Here is a 21,616-nt window from a genome sequence, read left to right as displayed (position 1 = left end):
CAGCTGAGCCCTTCACGGACCTCACGGTTAAGAAATCGTGCTGTAAAAATTTTTGTGAACTCCAATTTAAGACGTTTGTAAATGTAACTCTTCTGCACGTTTTTAAGAACTGCCCACAATATTGCTCCCTCGACTCATCGGAGCCATTTGTATTTCTAATTCACAAGTTTACGATTGCTTTTTTGTTTTTTTGCCTCTTCTGTTTTTCATTTTTCAAATTTAAAACAATTGTTTATACATTTCAGATGTGTTTTAGTAACAATTACTCACACTAGTTAACTTGAATGCTTTATACCAAGTTCAAATTCCAGCACAGCCTTTTTTCATAAGCGGCTGTGTCAATATTTAATAATTCCGTTAATTCGGACGTTCTCAGGTAAACGGTCAGGGAAAATTGTAGGCGTGCCTTAATTTCGTATGTCGTGTCGGATTGGATAAAATGGTTGTCATTTAGTTGATTGACGTTCGCTGCAGGCAATTCTTTATAACGTTACGGGGCTAATTGTCGCGCCTTAACAACACAGTCAAACTGACCTGCAGCGTAACATATTCTTTTGGCTAGAAACTCCAGATGCGTTAAGAGTATTAACTGCAATACAGATCGGCAAATCAGAGATTCCTTGGCTTGGGATAAAATACGACGTCAAGCCTGTTTTGTCGAAAGTGGGGATGGGTAAACAGCCTGTTTAACAGGAGCAGCTGGAAAGATGGAAACACAATACTTTGTCCGTGGTAAGGAACTGATCTGAAACGTAATTATTTTACTGGTTTATTGTTTTTAATTTTCAAAAATAATAATATGTATTGAAAAATCTATTACAGCGTAAAATAGTTTATTCAGTGAGCTACAGGTGGCGATAGACTTCACTTTTTAGTAGATATACTGTGGGATAACTAGACTAATATTATTATATTCCCGGGGCAGCCAGGGGTAAAGTAGTGACTACATGTATCGCCGTGTGTTTGAAGGATCTGGATTGGAATTCTCGCGCCCGGTACCCATGATGATCACATGTACTTACCGTAAATTACATGTAACATGATGATAAGTCAAAATGGTACGAACGATGATGCGGCAGAATGAATAATCGGATAAATGAATGTTCTACTTTTATTATAAACGTGTATTAACATAATCCTGTAAACGCGTAGTTTATTTGGGAGCTCTAAGTGTCACCGAGTGTGTCTTTAGTAGGCTGATTAATCATGATTCATAACGGGATATATATATTGGATATAGGTTTTTAACAACAGACGTCAAAGCAAAGGTTTAGGTCCCAGTAGACGCGGCAGTGCTCTGACACATTCCAGAAAAGTTCTACACTAGAGTAACTACAATAATAGATCAACTAGTGCTTAAATAAAGACTTAACTAAATTATGTGGTGTAGGCTAAAAGTGTATGTTTGCAGTACATTTATAGACTATTAAATATTAACTGCTGGATAAATATTAATAAATAATTAAGTAGTTAACTACTGTATACTATTATTATATATGTCCTTCATTAGCTATTCTTGACTTAACTACCATGGCGCCCTATGTAGGCCTCCCCCCATCATGACCTCTTGGGAAATGAAGACGCGACACCATCAGAAGGAGGCCCGCGGTCCAGATTCTTCACAGGTTCAGGCAGATATTGAGATTCTGACAGTTTCCGGACACAATGCCTTAACTGGAGCAAACTATGAAGAAGCGCTGGACTGCTTCAGGAAGGCTTTTAAAGCTTCTTTGATTGTAAGTGTCTCCTTATCGCAATGATGCACATCGGCTCTAAGAGTACAATTTCTGCACTGATTTATTATAACAATAGATGGACTCAGGGGGCGCGGGTGGCGCAGTGGGTTGGACCGGGTCCTGCTCTCCAGTGGGTCTGGGGTTCGAGTCCCGCTTGGGGTGCCTTGCGATGGACTGGCGTCCGTCCTGGGTGTGTCCCCTCCCCCTCTGGCCTTATGCCCTGTGTTGCCGGGTTAGGCTCTGGTTCCCTGCGACCCCGTATGGGACAAGCGGTTCTGAAAGTGTGTGTGTGTGTGTGTGTGTGTGTGTGTGTGTGTGTGTGTGTGTGTGTGTGTGGATGGACTCAGTGTTATACATCACGTGGTCCCTTTATCATTGCACTCCAGTTGACTGTCCCTCTGTTAACATCCGAAAGGCCGTCTTCTGTGTCCGTAAACCTTAGAGCCCCTGTCCCATGTTACCCTCAGCTGAAGGAGTCCAGGGTTCAGCAGGCCTGCGCGTTTAACCTGGGCGCTGCGTATGTGGAATCCGGCAAGCCGCAGAAGGGCGTGGAGTTCCTGAGGCGGGCCCAGCCTGGAGAGAGAGGTGATCGTGTAGCAGACCTTCAGTTCAACCTGGGCGCAGCATACGAAGGCCTGAAGAATCCAGTCCGTTCAGCGAAGCACTACCTACAGGCAGCTCAGCTCTACCGTTCTCAGGGGGAGGAGAGCAGCGAAGGCGATGCCTGCATGAAGCTTGCCCTCTGCTACCTCTGTCTCCAGGTTAGTTCCACCAGATACCAAGTGTGCTTCTCCCAGTTATCATTCCACATTCCTTGCCTTAGTGGATTTTGCTATAGCATAGCGCAAGCTTTTTGTTGTTCTTGGACTGCAAATGAATCTGCATTTCCTGAGTATGGAAATGCTCTGTTGAAGCTTAATGAGTTTTACTCAGACTCAAACTATACAGACTACACAGTGTCCTCACACAGCAATTTTAAACATTTATTTAGCTTATATTAGCCATTTGTCTAAAGCAAAAATATGTTAATACTTGCAGATCCAGTAAGAAAATGCTTACATAAACAATTTTGTAGTTAGTCAAAATATTTCTGTATGGATTTGGTGCTAAATAAGTTTGTAAACAGAGGCTCACCACCAAATTCCATTTGTTTTTACACATTCTGTTTACTGCTGTTGAACCACTGAATTATTAATAGTATGCTTTACTCAAATTGAACAGCTAGGGTGGGATAGATATTCCCATTTTGGGAACAACATTTGTAGGTCAAAGTATATTTTTCTAAAATCAAATGTTTGAGAATGTTCAGATTATAAGGGCAGATTTTTTAAAACAGTTCTTTTCCCATTTTTAGGCACCAATTTCATGTGTGAAACAATCAACTTTTTTATCATCCATTTGTACTGTCTAAATATTAAGCCTCCTTATAATATAATTTTCAGGTGACATATCAGTCTTTGGCATTTTATAGTTTATTTTTACATAAATTACTAAAGGTATTTTGGCAAAGTACAGAATCAAGTGCCCTTGTGGCCCCTTGTGGAGATCTTACAACACTGAGCTACAAAAGTATTATTTAATGCCGAAATGGAACATAAAAGTGCCCACCTCTGTTGCAGGACTGGGCCCAAGCAGCTCAGAGTTACCAGAGGGCTGGGGAAAGCTACAGGGTTGCAGGCAGGTTAGACGCCTCTGCTGTTGCTCTGAAGGAGGCAGCCGAGATCATGCTCCAGAGTGATGGCTTTACCGAGGATGACGTCGTGAACGTGCTTTCTGAGTGCTTGGAACTGAGCGCCAGCATCAACGATTCAGAGATATTAGGTGAATAGCAATTTCACATGTACTTCTAGGAACAGCTGTACCATCAGCCGAGTGGAAATGCTGATGAAGAAGTTTTTGAATAATATGAAATAATAAGTGTTGAACATGCGTCACCTTCAGACTGAAGAGTTACCACTTAAGAAGTAACAGGCTGTGATGTTTCACTGTTGCACCTATTGCTTTTTTTTTTTTTTTTTTTAACAGCTTTACTGATTCAGTTTTCAGACTCAGTGAGTTTAATAACTGACTCATATGCAATCCTCAGCCATCGCATTAGCTACTTTATTCTGTACTGCTGACGTTAACAATACGCTTTCTCCTTGGCTTATGAGGTTAAGTTACTGGTTTTTAAAGATTTTTTTCAAATATTTTCCAGTGCTTATATTTTGTATTGTGCCTTTCTTTCCTTCACTTGTCTGTTTTCTAAGGCTTGTCTGTGGTCATGCATGAAATTGATATTGTAGAACAGAGGCCAAAGCACCCAAACAGAATAGGAGTGTGGGGCTGCCTACCTGTCATACTGTTACCTGCTTTAACAGGTCTCATATCTCCAATTTGTAAGGAAGCAGGGAAACTGGAAGGGTTTTTTTTTAAGATATTTTAAGACATTCTTTAGCATATATCACACATTATCTAGTAAACCATGCACCTCACCGTACAGAGAGAGCAGAACAAGAAAAAGATAAGTATCAAAATTTCAAACTTTCTGAAGGAACTTGCAGCCTCTGTGGGTGGATATTAAAGTCTGTACTGTAGAATTATATGAGTACTTGAAACTGAGAATGTATTAACATACAGAATTACTGCTGTCATGCTAATACACTTGTAGACATGCCGTAAAGTGCAGAAGTGTACTTATTCTGGTATATTTCTGTACCAGTGCTCACTATTGACAGGAGCTGTCTGAAGTTCAGGAACATTAAACTGTACTACAGAAGCAGACATCATAATTACACATGCAAATCTTTGCTTGCACTGGAAAAGGCTGAAAATAAAAACAAAGTCGCATTATGTTAATCTTTTCATTATTTTTAATGTCTGGAAATTAGAGAGCCATGTAGTTCTAACCCAAACAGCCTAATAATTTCATGTTTATTTTGTACTGGATTTGATTGCGCTGGATATTTGAATTTAATATGTATATCAATGTGTCTGCATTCTGTTTGTAAAAATGGATTTCAACATCAATTATATATTTTAATGTCTCTGTTATCTTTGTTTATTTGGTCTCACGTGATATACTGTATATTGGGGCAGCACGGTGGTTCAGCGAGTGGTGAGATCCCCGTTCGGTGCGTGTGAAGCTTCCATGTTCTCCCTGTGTTTGCATGGATTTCCTCCCGCAGTCCAAAGACATGCTTCAGATGAACTAGTGAGGCAAAATTTACCATAGCAGTAGCCACTGGTTTGTCAGTGCCAGTCCCAAGCTCAGGTATATGAGGAAGGTTGTCGGGAAGGGTATCCGGTTGTAAAATCTCTGCTCCAACCACAACTCCAAATGCTGCAGCACTTGGAAGTAAAACAGCCAAACCTGAGTTCTCCTGGGAAAAAGAAACTGAATTGAAGTTGTAGTATGACACCAGATCCCAAGATATATCTTGATTTTACTCTATTTTCCATGAATTCAAACTAATTAAGTAGTCGGTATTGCAGACTTAAAACCTAGATATGTGCAGGAGGGTATGGTATCCCCATAACGGTGTGCCATTGGTCAGCTGAATGTTTTCTGTTGCTATTTTATAGTCACTCCACCTGACCGTTCTTCATTTTTTTATTTCAGGTGAACTGTACAATGACATTGGCATGAGCTTCTCTCAGTTAAAGATGTTCCAGGAAGCAGCAGGGTGTTTTAAGCAAGCCTTGCCTCTGGCCCAGTCCATGCCTCATAGGCTTGCTGTGGTTTTGCAGAACATGGGTGCTGTGCACAACACGCTGGGCCAGTACCAAGAGGCCCTGAACTACCACTGGCAAGCTGTCGCACTACATGGTGAGTCCACGCAAGCGATGGTAAAAAATAACAAGCAAGTAACAAGAGTGGGTTGGAAGGCAAGTTGGGGTTAATTTTATTGGACATTTAAGATTTGAATCCAGTTGGGTTTATGGCAGTCAGTGCTGACTGGTTACTGCTGGGAGTGCTGACCTTGTTACTAAATTGATTCAATCAATGGAAATAACAAAGCAGAAAAAACTGAAATATCTGAATATTTTTACAATATTAAAAGATCATAAAAAATTCCAGGTTCTGATGTGGATGTTTGGCAGAATCAATGCTGTATAACTTCCACATCCAGTACAGTATTAAGACCACTGTGTTCATTATTACACACTTGGATGTATTCATACACCCTTACTTCAGGTAGCAGTTCCTTTTATTTACAGTGAATTTCAACTGATCACTGTTCCAGGGGAGGTGAAGAAGGAGCTTACTACAGGTGCATGACTTACACCACTGCCATGACCTGCAGTGAGTGTGTGCTAACCTGTAATAAGCAGACCTGCCCTGGCCTAGATGATAAGGCTTCCCCTACTGTCATTTGTGAAACATGCTATTTCTCAAGGCAGATGCTACAAACAGCTCTGACCCCATGAAACACCCAGTCCTGCCTTAAATGTCACTCACTCTAACTTGGATCATGTCTGTGTGTTCAATGCAACCTCCCTCCTTGGCTCTGTAAGGAACCCTGGGCAGTCGTGGCGCTCAGGGTCAGTGCTTCAGTAACCTGGCATTTGCCCTCAGTCATCTGGGTGACCATGAGCAGGCTGGAGAGAACTACCTTCATGCCCTACAGGCTTTCAAAGATGCAGGTAAAGTTGGGGTTTTTTTTTCCCAAGGTTGTGTTTTTATCTCCCCTAAAGACCAGATTACTCAGAATTACTGTATAGAAGATTAATGTTATCATCAATATAATATTTCATAAGGTTAATTTTTGCAGAATCCTGCTGTTTAATTGCTGAGTTAATTTTTTCTTTAGTTTACTGCTAAACCCCTCTAACTGACCTCTCTCTTTAACCTCCCTTTGACTTCTGCACCTCTCTGCATCTCCTCCTCCTTCTCTTTCTTCTGTTTTCCTCTGACTGGTCTCTGCCTTTTTCCCTTTCCTCCCCTCCACGTTACTCCTTTTCTGCCCCGTTGTTTCCATCTCTACATCCCTCCATGTCTGTGTCTCCAGGAGATCCCCAAGGTCAGTGGCAGGCTTGTGAAGAACTGGGAACTACCTGGGTCTGTCTAGGAAACCCTAAAAGAGCAACACTGTATTACAAACAGGCCCTGGGCATGCTGTCAAAATGCAAGGTGAACATCTGCTTTAAATCTGCGTTGGTCAGCCTTCAGTCCACTCGGTATATTGTTGATCATATGACCAGAAACAGTAGATAACTGCTTATTGCTTTCCGGTGAACAAGTTTTACATTTACTAATTTAGCTGACACTTTTTTCCAAAACAACTTACGATGTTAAAATACTTACAATTATTTACCTGTTTATACAGCTAGTTAATGTTTTACTGGAGCAATTTTTGGTAAGAACTTTGCTCAAGGGTGCTACAGCTGGAGGTGGGAATGGAACCTGAGACCTTTTGATTTAAAGGCAGTAGTTCTAACTTCTACGCTACCAGGTGTCCCAACAAAACAACAAATGCCGTACTGATGTGTGTTCCTGTATGTCTTGTACAAGTACAATAATGTTGATCTAAGATTTTAATACTTTATATCTAATAAAGTAATTTGTCTCAGACCAGGACACAAACCCATATTCAGAAAAACACCTAATTTATTTTCCTGCACTCCTAGAAGCCTCGTGCTGAAAGGTATAATAACACTTTTATATTATTCCTGTTATTTATTACAGCTATTCTCCTGTATCTGAGCTGTACACCAACACTTCTGCTCCAGTTATAATTTAATGAATTTGTTACTTAGCTGACACACTTTATTTGCGTTGGGTATTTTGTACCTTGCTCAAGGACACTACAGCTGTAGTGAGGAATGAGGATTGCAAGCTCCAGGTTGCAAGTCCATGTTCTTAACCCCTGCTGACCCAACACACTGTCATCTATCCACCCCCACCTCACCACCTCTAGGACTTTCCAGAAGGGGCACAGGAACGAGTGGTGGACAAGCTGACCAGTGCCGTCCAGGACTGGCTGTCCCTGCAGAACCTGCTGTCCCATGGAAGGAGTCCGACCCCTGTACTGCCTCAGGTGGAAGACCCAAGCGTTAAGTTTGTCTTTCTTTTTTGCTGGGACAGCTGGTAACGTATTGGTTACAGCTGCCGCTGCCTTTGGAAGCAGGTTCGATTCCCACCTCCAGCTGTAGTACCCTTGAGCGAGGTACTTACCGTAAATTATTCCAGTAAAAATTACCCAGCTGTATAAATAGGTAAATAATTGTAAGCAGCTTAACATTGTAAGTGACTTTGGAGAAATGCACACACACACACACACACACACACACACACACACACACACACACATTTTCAGAACCGCTTGTCCCATACGGGGTCACGGGGGAACCGGAACCTACCCGGCAACACAGGGCGTAAGGCCGGAGGGGGAGGGGACACACCTAGGACGGGACGCCAGTCCGTCGCAAGGCACCCCAAGTGGGACTTGAACCCCAGACCCACCGGAGAGCAGGACTGTGGTCCAACCCACTGCGCCACCACGCCCCCACTTTGGAGAAATGCATTAACTAAATGAATAAATGCTGGAATTGTACAATGTAGTTTATGGCCTTTGTGATTCTTGAAATAAGCTTCCTGTGTAATAGTGCTTACTTTAAGATGTGTTTAATTTAAGGCCAGTTTTGGTGCTCTTTGAATAGCTGTTTGTTAGATCAGGGTATAAAACACTGTCATTGGTTTCCTACAGAGGAATCTTTCTTTTTCTTCTAGACAGGTAATTTTGAAGGAAATGCCACCCCACAAAGAAACCCTCACAACAGGATTCACCACAAACAAGCTTCACTGAGGTGGGCCTTAACTTACACATGGAACTGGGCGTCTTCACCTGTAGCCTACCAATAGTGCTAACAACATTCTGGCTCAGGCATTTTCAACTGATGTAGAAAACTGCATTATTATTGTTTTAATATAGATTTGCTGGTGGCACAATGGCAAAGCCTTCCGATCCCCTCTGTACAGGACTACGTCCTCTGGATTTCAGCCACCAAAGCAGGAAAGGGAACATGCATAGGCATAAAATGGGGGATACTTCCCAGGGTAAGCATAAGACTTAAATCACCTCTGTTAAGCATTTGTACAAATATACAATATACATTCTGAACTTGAGGTTCAGGCAATCCTGTTCCTGTCTGCAGGGTCTACTGCTGAATCTCTGATCTCAGGACAGGGGCAGGACCAGCAGATACCAGGCACCAGTAGGAAGGAGTGGGACAATGACAGGCTGTCCCCAAATAGAGACTCAGATTCGTGGCTGAGGGGCCCACAATCAGAGTTGACCAACAGTCATACAGTTATGGATGAGGCCAATAGGTGAGACACCCTACTGACATGTACTCTGTAGTGCACATTTTCCCTTCTGTTTTATAGTTTTGCTCTCAAAGCCATGTTCTTTTTCACCTTCTGTATTTTTCTGGTGACCACTTTAACTAAATGTGTTTCGTTAACCTATTACTTCTCCTGCAGAATTCAGATCTGCCCTGTTCAGGAATAAAGAAATGGATTCTATGATCACACGAACAACGTTTCTGAATCCTCTGACTGTGCACGTCACACAAAATGCAGCTTTCTCTATATATGTATTAAATGGCAACAAGAGGAGTCTTTCTCTTCTTTCTAATGATCCTGATTCTGCCCAATGAATTCATTGTCATAGTTTTTTTTTATTTTTATTTTATTTCATTTATCAGCAGCTGTAAGGTATTCTTCAGTTTTGCATGCTTTTTTTATTTCACATAAGTAATCAAAATTTTGATCTGTGACCAAAGCTCAACTATGACATGCTTAACTATAATGACATTGTTGCTCATTATCTGTTTTCCTTCCTAGCAGTTTATATATATGTTTCCCCTTTTACTACTTTAACAGTTTAAACAGCTGTAATTTCTCAATGCTTCAGTGATTCAGTAGCCCACCTACAGATACAACAGCGAGAGCCCTGCCGTGCCTTGAACAGATTATCTCAGTGCTTTTCTAAAGCAAAGGTTGTCCTTGATTTATAAGCATCATTTGCAGTCTGACCACTAGATGATGCTACATTGCTTTTGTGATCTGTGGAAATTGAGCCTCCTCCTTTCATGGTCAGCTGTCCTAATGGGCTGCAGTTGTTACTGGTGCAGTGAACCTTAGGACCACGTCACTGAGAAGGCCGGTCAACGTGAGGACTGATCTCTTTCAGATATTGATGAATAAAAAGTATTTTATTTAGATTGGCTGTTCAAGTTGCTCAAATTGTTTCTGTAGGCAGACACGTCAGGTAAATACTTTTATATAGCGATATAGAGAGTATAGATATATCTATGTATTCTGACACTATAGCTAAATAATTTTTTACAGGCAATCTATTTCTGACATACATTTTGGAGTATTTTTTTTTACACATAAACACACCACAGCATGAGGATGTACTGTGTGCGTGTGTGCGCGTGTGCATGTGTACTGCAGCACCAGGATCTCAATGTTCACTATATTTGTTAAATATGTAAAAATATATTTCTTAGGAAGTACTGGAATCTTTGAATGAGGCAAAAGAACATTAGGAAGATACAAATGTACATTCGGGAAGAAAATCCAGTTAATATACGCACAAGTTTCCTTGAGGCACAGCAATTAGTCTCCTGCATATCTGCATAACCTCATAGCTTTTGATTTACTCCCAGAAGGCCCAATTCTCCTCTAGTAGGATGCCTGACACCTCACTTTGTAGGATTGCAGAGTATCAGCAGGAAAAGTCAGAGTGAACCTAATGAAGCAATAAACCTCATGTGAATTCACACAGCAATTCTGTGTGTTGTGCTCCAAGGCTGGGATTTCCGAAATATGAGCGAATGGAGAACTGGGCTGAGTGGTATAATCAAATAACGTTTAGTACATGCGGATGTGATTATTAAAAAATGTCACACTTCAGCGTTGTTAGCATTTCACATGGTTTTTTTTTTTTTAACTGTGTTATTATTGTAGCATTATTAATAGTTGTAATATCTGCATGTTTCAATTACCAGGAATCTGAACAATACTTGTTTACAGCCAGTCCTCCACTGCCAAAAGCCAGCAGTCTCAGATGTCTGTGGAGCTGCCCAGTACAGTAAGTACAGCCTTCTACATGAGTGCTCAGCTGAAGTCAAGGTGCTCTTCCATCCTCCTTTAATCTAAGTACATGGATCCCTTAAAGAACAACAGATTTGTCAAGGTGCATGACTGTCCAAAGTTAGGAGGAAATGACTGGACTTTATCAAGCACAGTGGGTTTTTTTTTTTTGCATAAATCGGATAAAATTATTAAAAAATGCCATTTCCCCATGCATTTCACAGTGAAAGACCAGCAATGGTTTTGTGTATGTCTTTTGTCATAACTATCTGTGAGCTAAACTATCAAAATGTTATTAAAAGCTTGATAAGGAAGTGCAAAATACAGAAAAGTTAGCAAAGACAGAGAAAGATAAACTGAAAACAAAAAATATATCAAAAGATGTTATAAATCATGTTTTTCATCCAGAGACTGATTATTTTGTATCCATTGAAGAAATAATGGCAATTTGATTCCGTTATACAGGGTAACTTAATGGAATGAATTAACTCCATTATATGAGGGGTGAGTGTAGTGTACGAAAACAGTTTCCACAAGGTATAATAACAGTTCTTTAAGGCAGTTTTCTTCTCCGCAGGTAATCATGAGAAGACAACAGAGAACAAGTGAGGACCTTCTTCCATCAGTAAATTTATGATGATCTACGAATAATGTACACATTTTGCGGAGCTCTTCATTAGTATTACATTCTTAATTGATATGGATGTAAGGGTGTGCTTACTGTTTCTCATTTGTATTTTCTGACACATAATGTTTGATTTATTAACTGTTAATAATAGATGAAACTCAGCTACCTCATAAAAGCATTCTCATTTGATAGTTTGTATATTTCTATTTAAAACCATAGAATATTGAGGTGGCAAACTGTCTTTTTCACCACACTATGTTGGATTAAAGATAATTGATAATGAAAGAGTTTCTGTATTTGTTTTCAGCAATCCTCCCCTGGCCCAGAGCTCAATGTCATCTGTTGGTGAAGAGGAACCCATGCCCTTACACAGGAAACTGAAATCACAAGTGTGTACCATTATGTGAGATTGCTGAAGCTGAACAATTCACTTGCGCCTTTAAGGATTAAAGATTAAAGACTTCTGTAACCCTAACAATATGAATTAGTATATCCTGTAAAGAGTTTTTCTGCAGTGCTTTTGTCAATATGTCCTCAAGAAAATAATAAAGATCACTAATTTCAAAGAACAACATAATCAAGTTCTCACTTTCTGAATTGTGCAGATTGAAATATAATGTAATTTAATTTACAAGTAGTATATGGCTGTTTGGGTGTAGGTTCAAATCCAACTCGGTCTGTGTGGAGTTTGCATGTCTTTTTCATTTTTGCCTGGGTTTCCTCTGGGTGCTCTGGTTTCCTCCATCAGTCCAAAGACATGAAGTAAATTCGCGAAGCTGAATTGCTCTTAGTGTGTGAATGGGTGAGTGTGTATGTATTTGTGGCTACTCTGCGATGGCCGGGTGCCCATCCATGGTGTTCTCCCCATCTGCCTTGTGCCAGGATAGGCTCCAGACTACCGCAGCCCTAATCGGGACAAGCAGTTATTGAGAATGGATGGGTGGTATGACTGACATGTTCAGAATGGGCGGTTGTACATGACCATTTGCAGGATAGGTGTTCCATTTTCTTTAAATGAGTAACTCATTCAGGTGTTCCTCTAGGACATTCTTTTCATGTAAAATGCTAATGATGCAAATAAGAGAACGGAAACCCCATTAACCATTAATATTAAATGTGGTTCTGTATTATATTTTTTCTTATAGCCATTTAACATGTGAACAACACTAACAACTGTTTTGTATAGCTATGTTTTCAGGGGTCTGGATGAACGCTATAGGCTGTAGTACGGTGATCGGCAAAAACACTCTGCTGTGGGTCACTGTTCGTTTATAAAAATGCTCAAGCTGTCAGCATTGGACACAGGACGTGTGACAAAAAGAGAGGACTGTCTCAGGACCTCATACTGTACAAAGACACCCAGGCGAACCAGTGTTTTTCCTCTGCTTGTTTTCCTGGAGAAACTCATATTATTTTATAGTTACCTCTTGAAGATGACATTTTAACCAACACATGCTCTTATTACCTTGACAGCAGATCAATTTTTAATGGAATGAAATGGAACTGAAATAAAAAATAAATAGGACTGAAGGGGTGCCGTGGGGAAAAAATGTGAATGTGAGATGAAACCTTCTTTCCTTTCCGTAGCCGGGGGTGTGAGTGGGAGTGGGAGTGGGAGTGGGGGAAAGAGGCGAAGGTGCATAAATTACACCTCATTCCGTCAGTCCCTGAGGACATGGTACACGGTACAGGGGCCACACTCCTCTCCAAACCAGCGCACACAGTAGTCGCATCACCTGGAAAAAATCATGGTAAAAAAAAAAGACGCCCCTCCCACGAATAACGCTTCTGAGCACAAACCCAAGAGCTAGTGAGTGTATCAGCCCTCTCCTGGTGACTCACGATGCCTCCAGACACCGCATCAGCATTTCAGTGACACAAAGTGTCGAAGGATGAAAACGGGTAAGCGTATGTACCGTTTGTACCGTGCTTTTTACCACTTCTTATTTCCCTGACTAATTACAGTCATGTATTGTTCATATAACGCATTCATTTATTTATTACGCACTGCTCTTGTCGTCTGTGAGCGCAATGCTGCGGCACCATGTGCTGTAATACAATTACACGCGAACGCAACATTGTTTCGTTTACTCGCTTTACGTCCAGTCAGTCCCCGCGTAACGTAAGTTGCCGCTCAGTTCACCGTAAAACAGTGTCTTCTAGATCACGCTTAATGTTATTCTACCTTTAAAAGTGTTTTCATTGCTCTGCTTCTCTATTTCTCACTGTAATGTGTCTTTTTTTTCTGTGACACGCTTCTTTAATATCATGCGTAATAATTACAGCGATATTTCAAATGCAGTGAGTGCCGCGGAGGGGAGGATGAAGCGAAACAGCCGACGGTTATTTTAAATGGACGAGAGGACGGTTTCTGGGAGAAGGCAGCCCACGGAAGTTGGAGGGTTTTTCTCTCTCACACACACAAACACACACACACGTTGTCCTAAGCGGGGTCGCGGCGAACCGCAGCCTAACCCGACAACACACAGGGCGCAAGGCTGGAGGGGGAGGAGACACACCCAGGACGGGACGCCAGTCCATCGCAAGGCACCCCAAGCGGGACTCGAACCCCAGAGCCACCGGAGAGCAGGACCCGGTCAAATCCGCCGCGCCGCCGAGCCGCCGAGCCCCCCGTTGGAGGGTTTCGTTAAGTGTTATTTGGAAGGTCGATGTGGTTCCGCAGCTTCAGCACCGCTGCCAGTGGACAGCAGCCCGCGATGAGGAGCGCAGCGGAGACCGCGCCGTGCGCTCGGGAACAGGGCCGTCAGCTCTTCTCTCTCAACTACTGTGAGCAGCACACTGGAGTCCTGCTGAACTGGGACTCATCTGACTGGTGATTCGGGTGGAAATTGAAAAGTGCGACCCTGCAACCAGAGCAGCTTCAGTCCAGATTTGTGCAGACGAGTGTCCTGTTCAACACTGCACGCTGCACAATGTCGACTCCCGCGCTGCTTGATTCCAGAGTGAGAAGAGGACTACCTCAACATACATTTTATGATTTTGGACTTCTGTCTTTTGGATGGAGTTGAATAATATACACTATCATAGATCAGGTAAGTCAGACATTCCTTTTTAAAAATGAAAACATCGTTTGGACACTTCAGTGCACCAAGAAAAAGTGAGGTTCCAGGGTTTTCCAAGCCATTGGGTTGGTATCATCTTAGCATAGTGTGGGAATAAGTTTTCTGGAACCTGCCATGTCCACAGAGAGGCTGGAATCAGCTCCACCTTACTGGAACGTATGACTGGTGTAAAACGTTTCCAGAGAACACTGCGATTGAAAGTGGTTTAAACAAGAAAGGCACTGAATTCAATCTGAGGTTTGGTATATGCCATGAAACTCGAAGAACACCATGATCAGGTACATGGAACCGGGTGTACCAGGGTTAGAATTCCTTTATTGTCCAGGTAACAGTCATTGTCATTTTTCTGCAAAACTATGTACAAAAATTACTATGTAGTATTTAGCAGATGCCTGTGATGAATAACACATATATTCAAGATAAATTATGCAGAACAGTAATGAAACGTTTTAAAACATTACGGTGACTTTGAGACTCCAGTGAATGCTGAATTATGTGAAAAATGGTAGTTTATTATACAAACCTAATATTGCAAGTTGCTTTGAAGAAAATAACAAGGTGAAATAAATAACAAGGCCTAATTATTGTAGCTCTGCAGTGTTTTAGAGAAATGCACTGACTCAAATCAGTGGATTTTATATTTACCAGGCATCTTTAAACATGCAGATTTTCTAGATAATGGTGAAAGTTACTGACCCCTAATTTCCAATTATCAGTTTTACAGTGGTGACATATCAGTGAAATTACTATAAATTATAATTTTTTTCACAGGGATACATCCCCTTTGACATTTTTAAGAACTGAAGTGGCCTTATTCCCTTGCAGATATTGGCAAGCTATATCTACAAGAACATTTCCTCAAAGAACTCAGATGTTCCCAGCTGACCGCTGTTTCCTTTTCTAGCTGTCAGAGTTTTGTCCAGAACTGCTGATCATTCAGGGAATGCATCTGCACCATGCTAAAAGCAAACCTTGTTAAAAGCAAACCTGTTAGAAGCTTTTAGTCATTATGGATTTTGTAGGTGGGCAGTGTGGACATATAGATGTGTTGACTCACAGTTGCAGTGTGACTCTACATTTTAATTTCCCATAAATGTATGAGTATAGCATGGAAGTATAGAAAAGGCTGCAAATTATATGCTCCACCTTGATTTACAGTTGAGGAACAATCTTGTGAAAATGAAGCCGGTGAAATCTGCCATGTTGTGGCCGATTACTGTTGTCCTTTGATAAGTCAAAAACACACACACTTCAGATATTGCTACTATCAATTAGACCATAGAGGTCTGTGTAAGATCACAGTATCATAATTTTACACAGACACACTGTAACTTGCAATTATTCATAATAATTTTAGACCTTCCCAGAACATGAGACACACCCATGCCTTTTATGGAAATTGACCAGATATGGAGCGAATATAGGTTGAATTATATCGATTTGTCTTCCCATGTTAACAGAACCAAATACAAACATTCACTGACCAAATAACTGGCAACGGGGAGCACGGTGGTTACAGCTATTGCCTTGCATTTGGGAGGTCATGGGTATAAATTACCACTCCTGCTGTAGTGCCTTTCAGAAAAGAAGAAAAAATTGCACGTCTGCAACTATGTCTCTTTCTCCTGATGTAATGCACAAATTGTATTTTTTATGACATGTACGCTGCTTTGGAGAAAAGCATCTACTAAATGAATACATGTAAATGTAAGAAGTTACCTGATTTTGCACCAGTAAAAATGGTCCACCTGTATTAATGGGTAAGCAATTGTAAGTACACCGGCTCCTGAACTTTCAGACAACTGGGGCCAGAAATCTCTTTTCAACTCGATTTGTTCATCTTGCCAGCAATCCATCATTAATAACACTTGCCTAATGCAGGGATACAGTGTTCTGAAGCCTGTCCCAGAGGTATTAGGCACATCACTTTTTTATTCACTACAAACTGCATATAATGAATACTGTCTTAAAACATCTGCAAATAAAAATTCATCCTCTACATAACTTTCTATCCGATCTGACTGATACATCACATAAAAACGTATCACATTCATCCGGTAACTGACACTCATAAATGCCAGGAAAAACAAGAAACGCTGTGAAAACAGTTAAATTTAACTAAAAATGAGCTTCACGAGGTGCAGTCATGAGATTTCCAGAGCAGTGTAGTGTCAATTGCTACCTGCCACACTGTACTAATGACTTGTCTTATAATGTATTTAATGTTTTTCCTTATGTGTTTCTGTTGTTATGCAATTAATATAAAGTGCCTTAAAATCCTTATACTTTGCACACACACACACACACACACACACACACACACACACACACATTTTCTGAACCGCTTGTCCCATATGGGGTCGCAGGGAACCAGAGCCTACCTGGTAACACAGGGCGTAAGGCCAGAGGGGGAGGGGACACACCCAGGACGGGACGTCAGTCCATCGCAAGGCACCCCAAGTGGGACTCGAACCCCAAACCCACTGGAGAGCAGGACCCGGTCCAACCCACTGCGCCACCGCACCCCCTCCTTATACTTTGCAACAAGTTGAAATACCACAAATTTGTATATGGAAAATTCTTATTAAAATAATTATTTACAGTAAAATTTAAACCTATAGAAAATAATTTCAAAAGCAATATTATTTTCTAAATACAGGCTTCTCTTGTATAAGGAAGACTGTTTTTATGATAATTGAAGGCTCAAAAACATGTCTCAGAAATCTTGCTACTCTGTCTTCTTTAAGAGGTAACATTGTTACAAACAGCTTTGTCTAACTTGATCACAAATTATACTTTATGAACATTTAGGACAAAGGGATTAGGAGCATAGTAAGGGGTTACAGTATTTACAAGAACTGCCCAGTTATGTAGTGCTCTACCAACAGTGGTAATAATAATTATAATCGTAAGAATGATGTTTATGCTATTTATTTTATACAGCACACGCAAACCCAGCTTCTCAAAGTGCTTAATAATAATGAAAAAAGATAAAGACCTTGAAACATCAATGCTGACATAAAGTTAGTGGGACAGACACAGATTAATCTGACAGATTTGAAAGGATTTTCAGTTGAGAATCCTTATGGACAGCAATATATACACAAAGACTAAGTTTTGTGCATCTGAAAAACCAACCCACCAACATTTAAATTAGAGGAAACAAAAGCAAGTGGAAATATAATTTTGAACCTCATGTGAAGGGAGATTTAAAAGATGACACCTAAGGCTTTATAAAGCCAGTGTCAAAGTCATAAATTGGATATTCAAAGTTGCAGACATATTCCTGACACACAGCCCTACTTTTCCATTCCACTGTAAACACCAGAGCTGAGACACACTTTAATTTCCCAACAGGATGCCGAGGAATCTATCCTACCTGGTGACGACGGGACCGTATTCTCCAATGAACTCCTCCAGTAGTTCCCAGCCTACTTCTGCAATTGACTGGGAGGTGCCAACTTTCACCAGGGCTGCCCAGTTCCGGGTGGGAGCCACCCTGGTGCTCTTCTTGTTTGCTGCTGTCAGCAACCTGGCTGTGGTGGTTAGCGTGGTCCGAGGGAGAGGCAGACGGCTGGCAGCCCATCTGCGGCCGCTCATCCTGAGCCTGGCAGTGGCGGACTTGATGATGACCTTCATCGTGATGCCTCTGGACATGGTGTGGAATGTGACAGTCCAGTGGTATGCTGGAGACACCATGTGCAAGTTGCTCTGCTTTCTCAAGCTCTTTGCCATGCACTCTTCAGCCTTCATCTTAGTGGTTATCAGCCTGGACCGCCACCATGCCATCCTACACCCGCTGGACTCTTTTGACGCCAATCGCCGGAACAAGAGGATGCTACTACTGGCCTGGTCCCTCAGCCTGCTCCTGGCATCCCCACAGGTAGGGCCATGGCACAGCGGCAGAATAAATACTCACAGTAATACCGATGATGTTGGTTTTCAAGGAAAGAGCTCATCGTTGAGTTTTCTTCAGTTAGAATCACAAGGTTCTAATGCACTGCATTAGATTTTAGTAATAACTCATATTTAAGGCATCTGTTAAAATTCAGGAGTGAAGGAATTTAACAACATACCACAGAGTTTTGGAGAAAAGCAGCTGCTGGCGCCAGTCCTGACAAAGGTTGCAGTTTCATCTGCTCCTGCACCCATCCAAAAATAGTATCCATTGTCCACATTTCTGACCACTCACCTTGAGCCAATTGAGCAGCAAGTGCGGATGTGATCTCTTATCTCTGAATGCTTTCTCCAGCGCTGACAGGCTGTTCAGGTGCTGTGTGAGGCCCACACACTGCTCAAGTTAGAAAGGCGGACAACCGTTGTTTCTTGTCAATGTGACCATTTCGGTTCGGCGAGATGTGCATCTTTGGGGGGCCACGGCTTTTGTGCTCTATCTCACTGACGGGTTTCGACTGAGGCTCGTGTGTAGTGTTCATCTTGAGAATCAGTGCAAACGCAGAATATTCTTTGCATGCATCAGGAAAAACTTCGATGAAAAATGTGTAAGGCACTCAGTACACAGAAAGACCTTTTTCTGTTCGCCAGCTTCTTGTCTGAATACTGTGAAATCTATAAATAATTACAAACATCCATGTCAAAGTAAAATTGCATTTCAGCAAAATTTCCTAGTTTATGCTATGAGACAAGAGTTTTAGGGTTGTGTTTTGATGGGGTAGGGAATAAATCGGCACACCCAAGGGAAGGATTTATGATTAAGAGGAAACAAATCTGTCTCATTGGCGGTGAAGTTGGCAGTAAGACGGCCTGGTGTTTAATGAGGGCACCTGAGTAGTGGGACATTCTCTGGGAGGCTGTTGCCTGTGGGAATTCCATTGAAATTCAGTAGTTGATGTTGCAATGTATATCAAAACTGCCTCTTAATAGATCTTATGTGACCAGCATGCTACCCTGTCTAAGCAATAGATAAAAGCATCTGAATTTTAAACCATTCCAATCATTAGGTGACCAAAGAAAATTTTGTGTGGCAGATTATAAAGCGTATAAAATATTTGTATTGTTCATATTGACTTTAGGCTGCAGAAGAGTGGCACAGGCTTTATGGTTTTAATGGTGTTGAGAAAAATGACAAAAGGGTACAATAAGAGTTAAATGATGGTTGATCGTATCTTATATACAGAAATGTGGACAACCTTTCACACAATGAACACCATCTTCTGTGATGATTTAATAAAAGCTCAGCCTGTTGTCTGTGGGGCTCTAGTAGCTGCAGCCTGTATTCAATCTCTTCAAGTTCTCAGTTTTCCCCCTTTCCCTCTTGCCATAAAAACAGCTCTTTATTTTCCGGGTGATCAAGGCCGAGGGTGTGGACTTCACCCAGTGTGTTACGCACGGCAGCTTCCAAGAGCACTGGCAAGAGACTGTCTACAACATGTTCCATTTCATCACACTTTATGTCTTCCCCCTGCTTGTCATGAGCTGCTGCTACATCCGCATCCTTGTTGAGATCAACCGCCAGATTCACAAGAACAAAGGTACCCACTACACTAATTCAACATACTCACTAGCGAGAAAAATCTGCCTTCATAATTACCAGCAATTACTCTGCACCTATTGCATTTAATGTCAAGAATCAGTGTTACAAATGTGTTTCCAGTAGTTCTGACTTGTTCAACATGTGTAATGAGTGTTTCCCAATCACTGAATGTTCTTCATATTTAAAGAGCAGAATAAGACTGCCACACTTTCAGCTGCTAGACACTATGCTGCTATCTCATTGCAGATGGAGAATCCCACCTTAGGCGCAGTGGGACAGATATGATCCCCAAAGCACGAATGAAGACCTTGAAGATGACCATTGTAATTGTTTTATCGTTCGTGGTCTGCTGGACTCCCTACTACCTGCTGGGCATCTGGTACTGGTTCCAGCCAAAGATGCTCAAGCTGACCCCTGAGTATGTGCATCACCTGCTCTTTGTTTTTGGCAACCTTAACACGTGCTGCGATCCTGTCATCTATGGGCTGTACACCCCATCATTTCGGGCTGATCTGGCTGTTTGCTGGTGCTGTCAGCGGTGGGATTCTTCTCCAAGGTCCCTGGATCGCCTTTCAGCCCCCCACGGGCACCATAGCGCTGGGGCAGAATCTGATGCCCCCAGCGTTGACCAGCAGAGAAGCACCTAAGAGTAGAACCCCAGAGCCAATTAAGACCAACTGTCATGGCCTCCACCCCAGTACATGTCTTTGTCACACATGTGGTCTTGATTACGTGTAACCTATGGTACCGAGCCTAGCAGCGATCAGGAAGACAGCACTGCGTGACTGCATACCATACCTGGGTTCAGTATTTTGTCCATAGTTTGTTGTGGAACTGCAGTTGGTTATCCGAATGAAAATAGCAATAAAAATGCATGACTAATATATGCCATGTATTGCCTTCTGCTGATGTATTATGTGCAAAATAATGACAATTGATGAAATTCTTGACACATAGAAGCACAAGGGGCCTCAGTCAGAATTAAGCTGTCAGGTGGAATGTGCAACACTGTAATGTGAAGCAATGAAAGTTGTACAAAGTCAGCTGTAGAATTATCGTGAGGCATTCTGGCACCAAGCGTTGTTGCCTTGGAGTGTCAGTCGGTGCTGGTTTTGGTCTCCAGTCACAGCCTGGAAAGCAGACATTCTTCTCACTCTCTTGCTGTACTGGTGAACACCTCATGTGATGGTCTGAAATGCTACGTTTTATGTTTAAAAAGACTATCTAAAGGTAATCACTAGCAAGCCAGCAATATATAGCAGTAATATTATATTGGTCTCCTTTAATTTAATGATGATTAAATAAATATTTAAGTGAAGGTCTCAGCTTAAAAAAGCATTTTGTGACACTGGAGCCAGAAGCTTGTGTCAGGCTCCTTGGAAGATCATGACGCAAGTGAGGGAAGGTCTCCTGTGGCAGGCTGATGTTGCTGGTGGTGTTTCGCAGCTTGACTAGTGATTGCACTTGGTTCATGTCACTCTAAAAAAAACCACAGCAGAAAGCCCTCCAACTGGTACATCATTTATGGTGTGAGTCTCACTGAGCTGTTGAGCCCACTGGTGATGAATTGGTAGGATCATATGATTCCTG

General features: G+C 41.7%; 2 protein-coding genes across 5 annotated transcripts; both read left to right on the top strand.

The window, feature by feature from the left end:
* The first annotated feature begins 515 nt into the window (after positions 1-515).
* ttc24 (tetratricopeptide repeat domain 24) lies at positions 516-11,993 on the top strand. Of its 4 annotated transcripts, none has more exons than XM_018764735.2 (14): positions 516-732; positions 1,547-1,736; positions 2,204-2,497; positions 3,356-3,557; positions 5,338-5,544; positions 6,234-6,362; positions 6,728-6,849; positions 7,637-7,756; positions 8,449-8,525; positions 8,651-8,775; positions 8,901-9,048; positions 10,737-10,819; positions 11,399-11,426; positions 11,757-11,993. In XM_018764735.2, exons 2-14 carry the CDS (start codon positions 1,560-1,562, stop codon positions 11,854-11,856), a joined length of 1,812 nt encoding a protein of 603 aa, XP_018620251.2. In that variant the 5' UTR covers positions 516-732; positions 1,547-1,559; the 3' UTR covers positions 11,857-11,993. The 4 variants fall into 4 exon arrangements, with proteins under 4 accessions (XP_018620251.2, XP_018620250.2, XP_018620252.1 ...); XM_018764734.2 differs by having other exon boundaries at positions 8,874-9,048; XM_018764736.2 differs by having other exon boundaries at positions 8,874-9,048; positions 11,399-11,446; positions 11,757-11,833.
* Positions 11,994-14,448: 2,455 nt separating this feature from the next.
* LOC108941853 (gonadotropin-releasing hormone II receptor-like) lies at positions 14,449-20,713 on the top strand. Its single transcript, XM_018764739.1, has 4 exons — positions 14,449-14,502; positions 17,890-18,415; positions 19,823-20,024; positions 20,273-20,713. Exons 2-4 carry the CDS (start codon positions 17,891-17,893, stop codon positions 20,671-20,673), a joined length of 1,128 nt encoding a protein of 375 aa, XP_018620255.1. The 5' UTR covers positions 14,449-14,502; position 17,890; the 3' UTR covers positions 20,674-20,713.
* The last annotated feature ends 903 nt before the right edge of the window (positions 20,714-21,616 follow it).

Source organism: Scleropages formosus, chromosome 18, assembly GCF_900964775.1.
Source record: "Scleropages formosus chromosome 18, fSclFor1.1, whole genome shotgun sequence".
Taxonomy (NCBI): Eukaryota; Metazoa; Chordata; class Actinopteri; order Osteoglossiformes; family Osteoglossidae; genus Scleropages; species Scleropages formosus.
Note: the sequence above shows the minus strand (reverse complement) of the source record. Positions and strands in the feature narration are given on the sequence as shown.

Coding starts and splice junctions, on each gene's coding strand:
- LOC108941853 (XM_018764739.1), top strand. CDS start 17,891: ATGCCGAGGAATCTATCCTACCTGGTGACGACGGGACCGTATTCTCCA. Junction 18,416..19,822: donor TGCTCCTGGCATCCCCACAG/GTAGGGCCATGG, acceptor CCATAAAAACAG/CTCTTTATTTTCCGGGTGAT. Junction 20,025..20,272: donor CCAGATTCACAAGAACAAAG/GTACCCACTACA, acceptor ATCTCATTGCAG/ATGGAGAATCCCACCTTAGG.
- ttc24 (XM_018764734.2), top strand. CDS start 1,560: ATGACCTCTTGGGAAATGAAGACGCGACACCATCAGAAGGAGGCCCGC. Junction 2,498..3,355: donor TCTGCTACCTCTGTCTCCAG/GTTAGTTCCACC, acceptor CCTCTGTTGCAG/GACTGGGCCCAAGCAGCTCA. Junction 3,558..5,337: donor CAACGATTCAGAGATATTAG/GTGAATAGCAAT, acceptor TTTTTATTTCAG/GTGAACTGTACAATGACATT.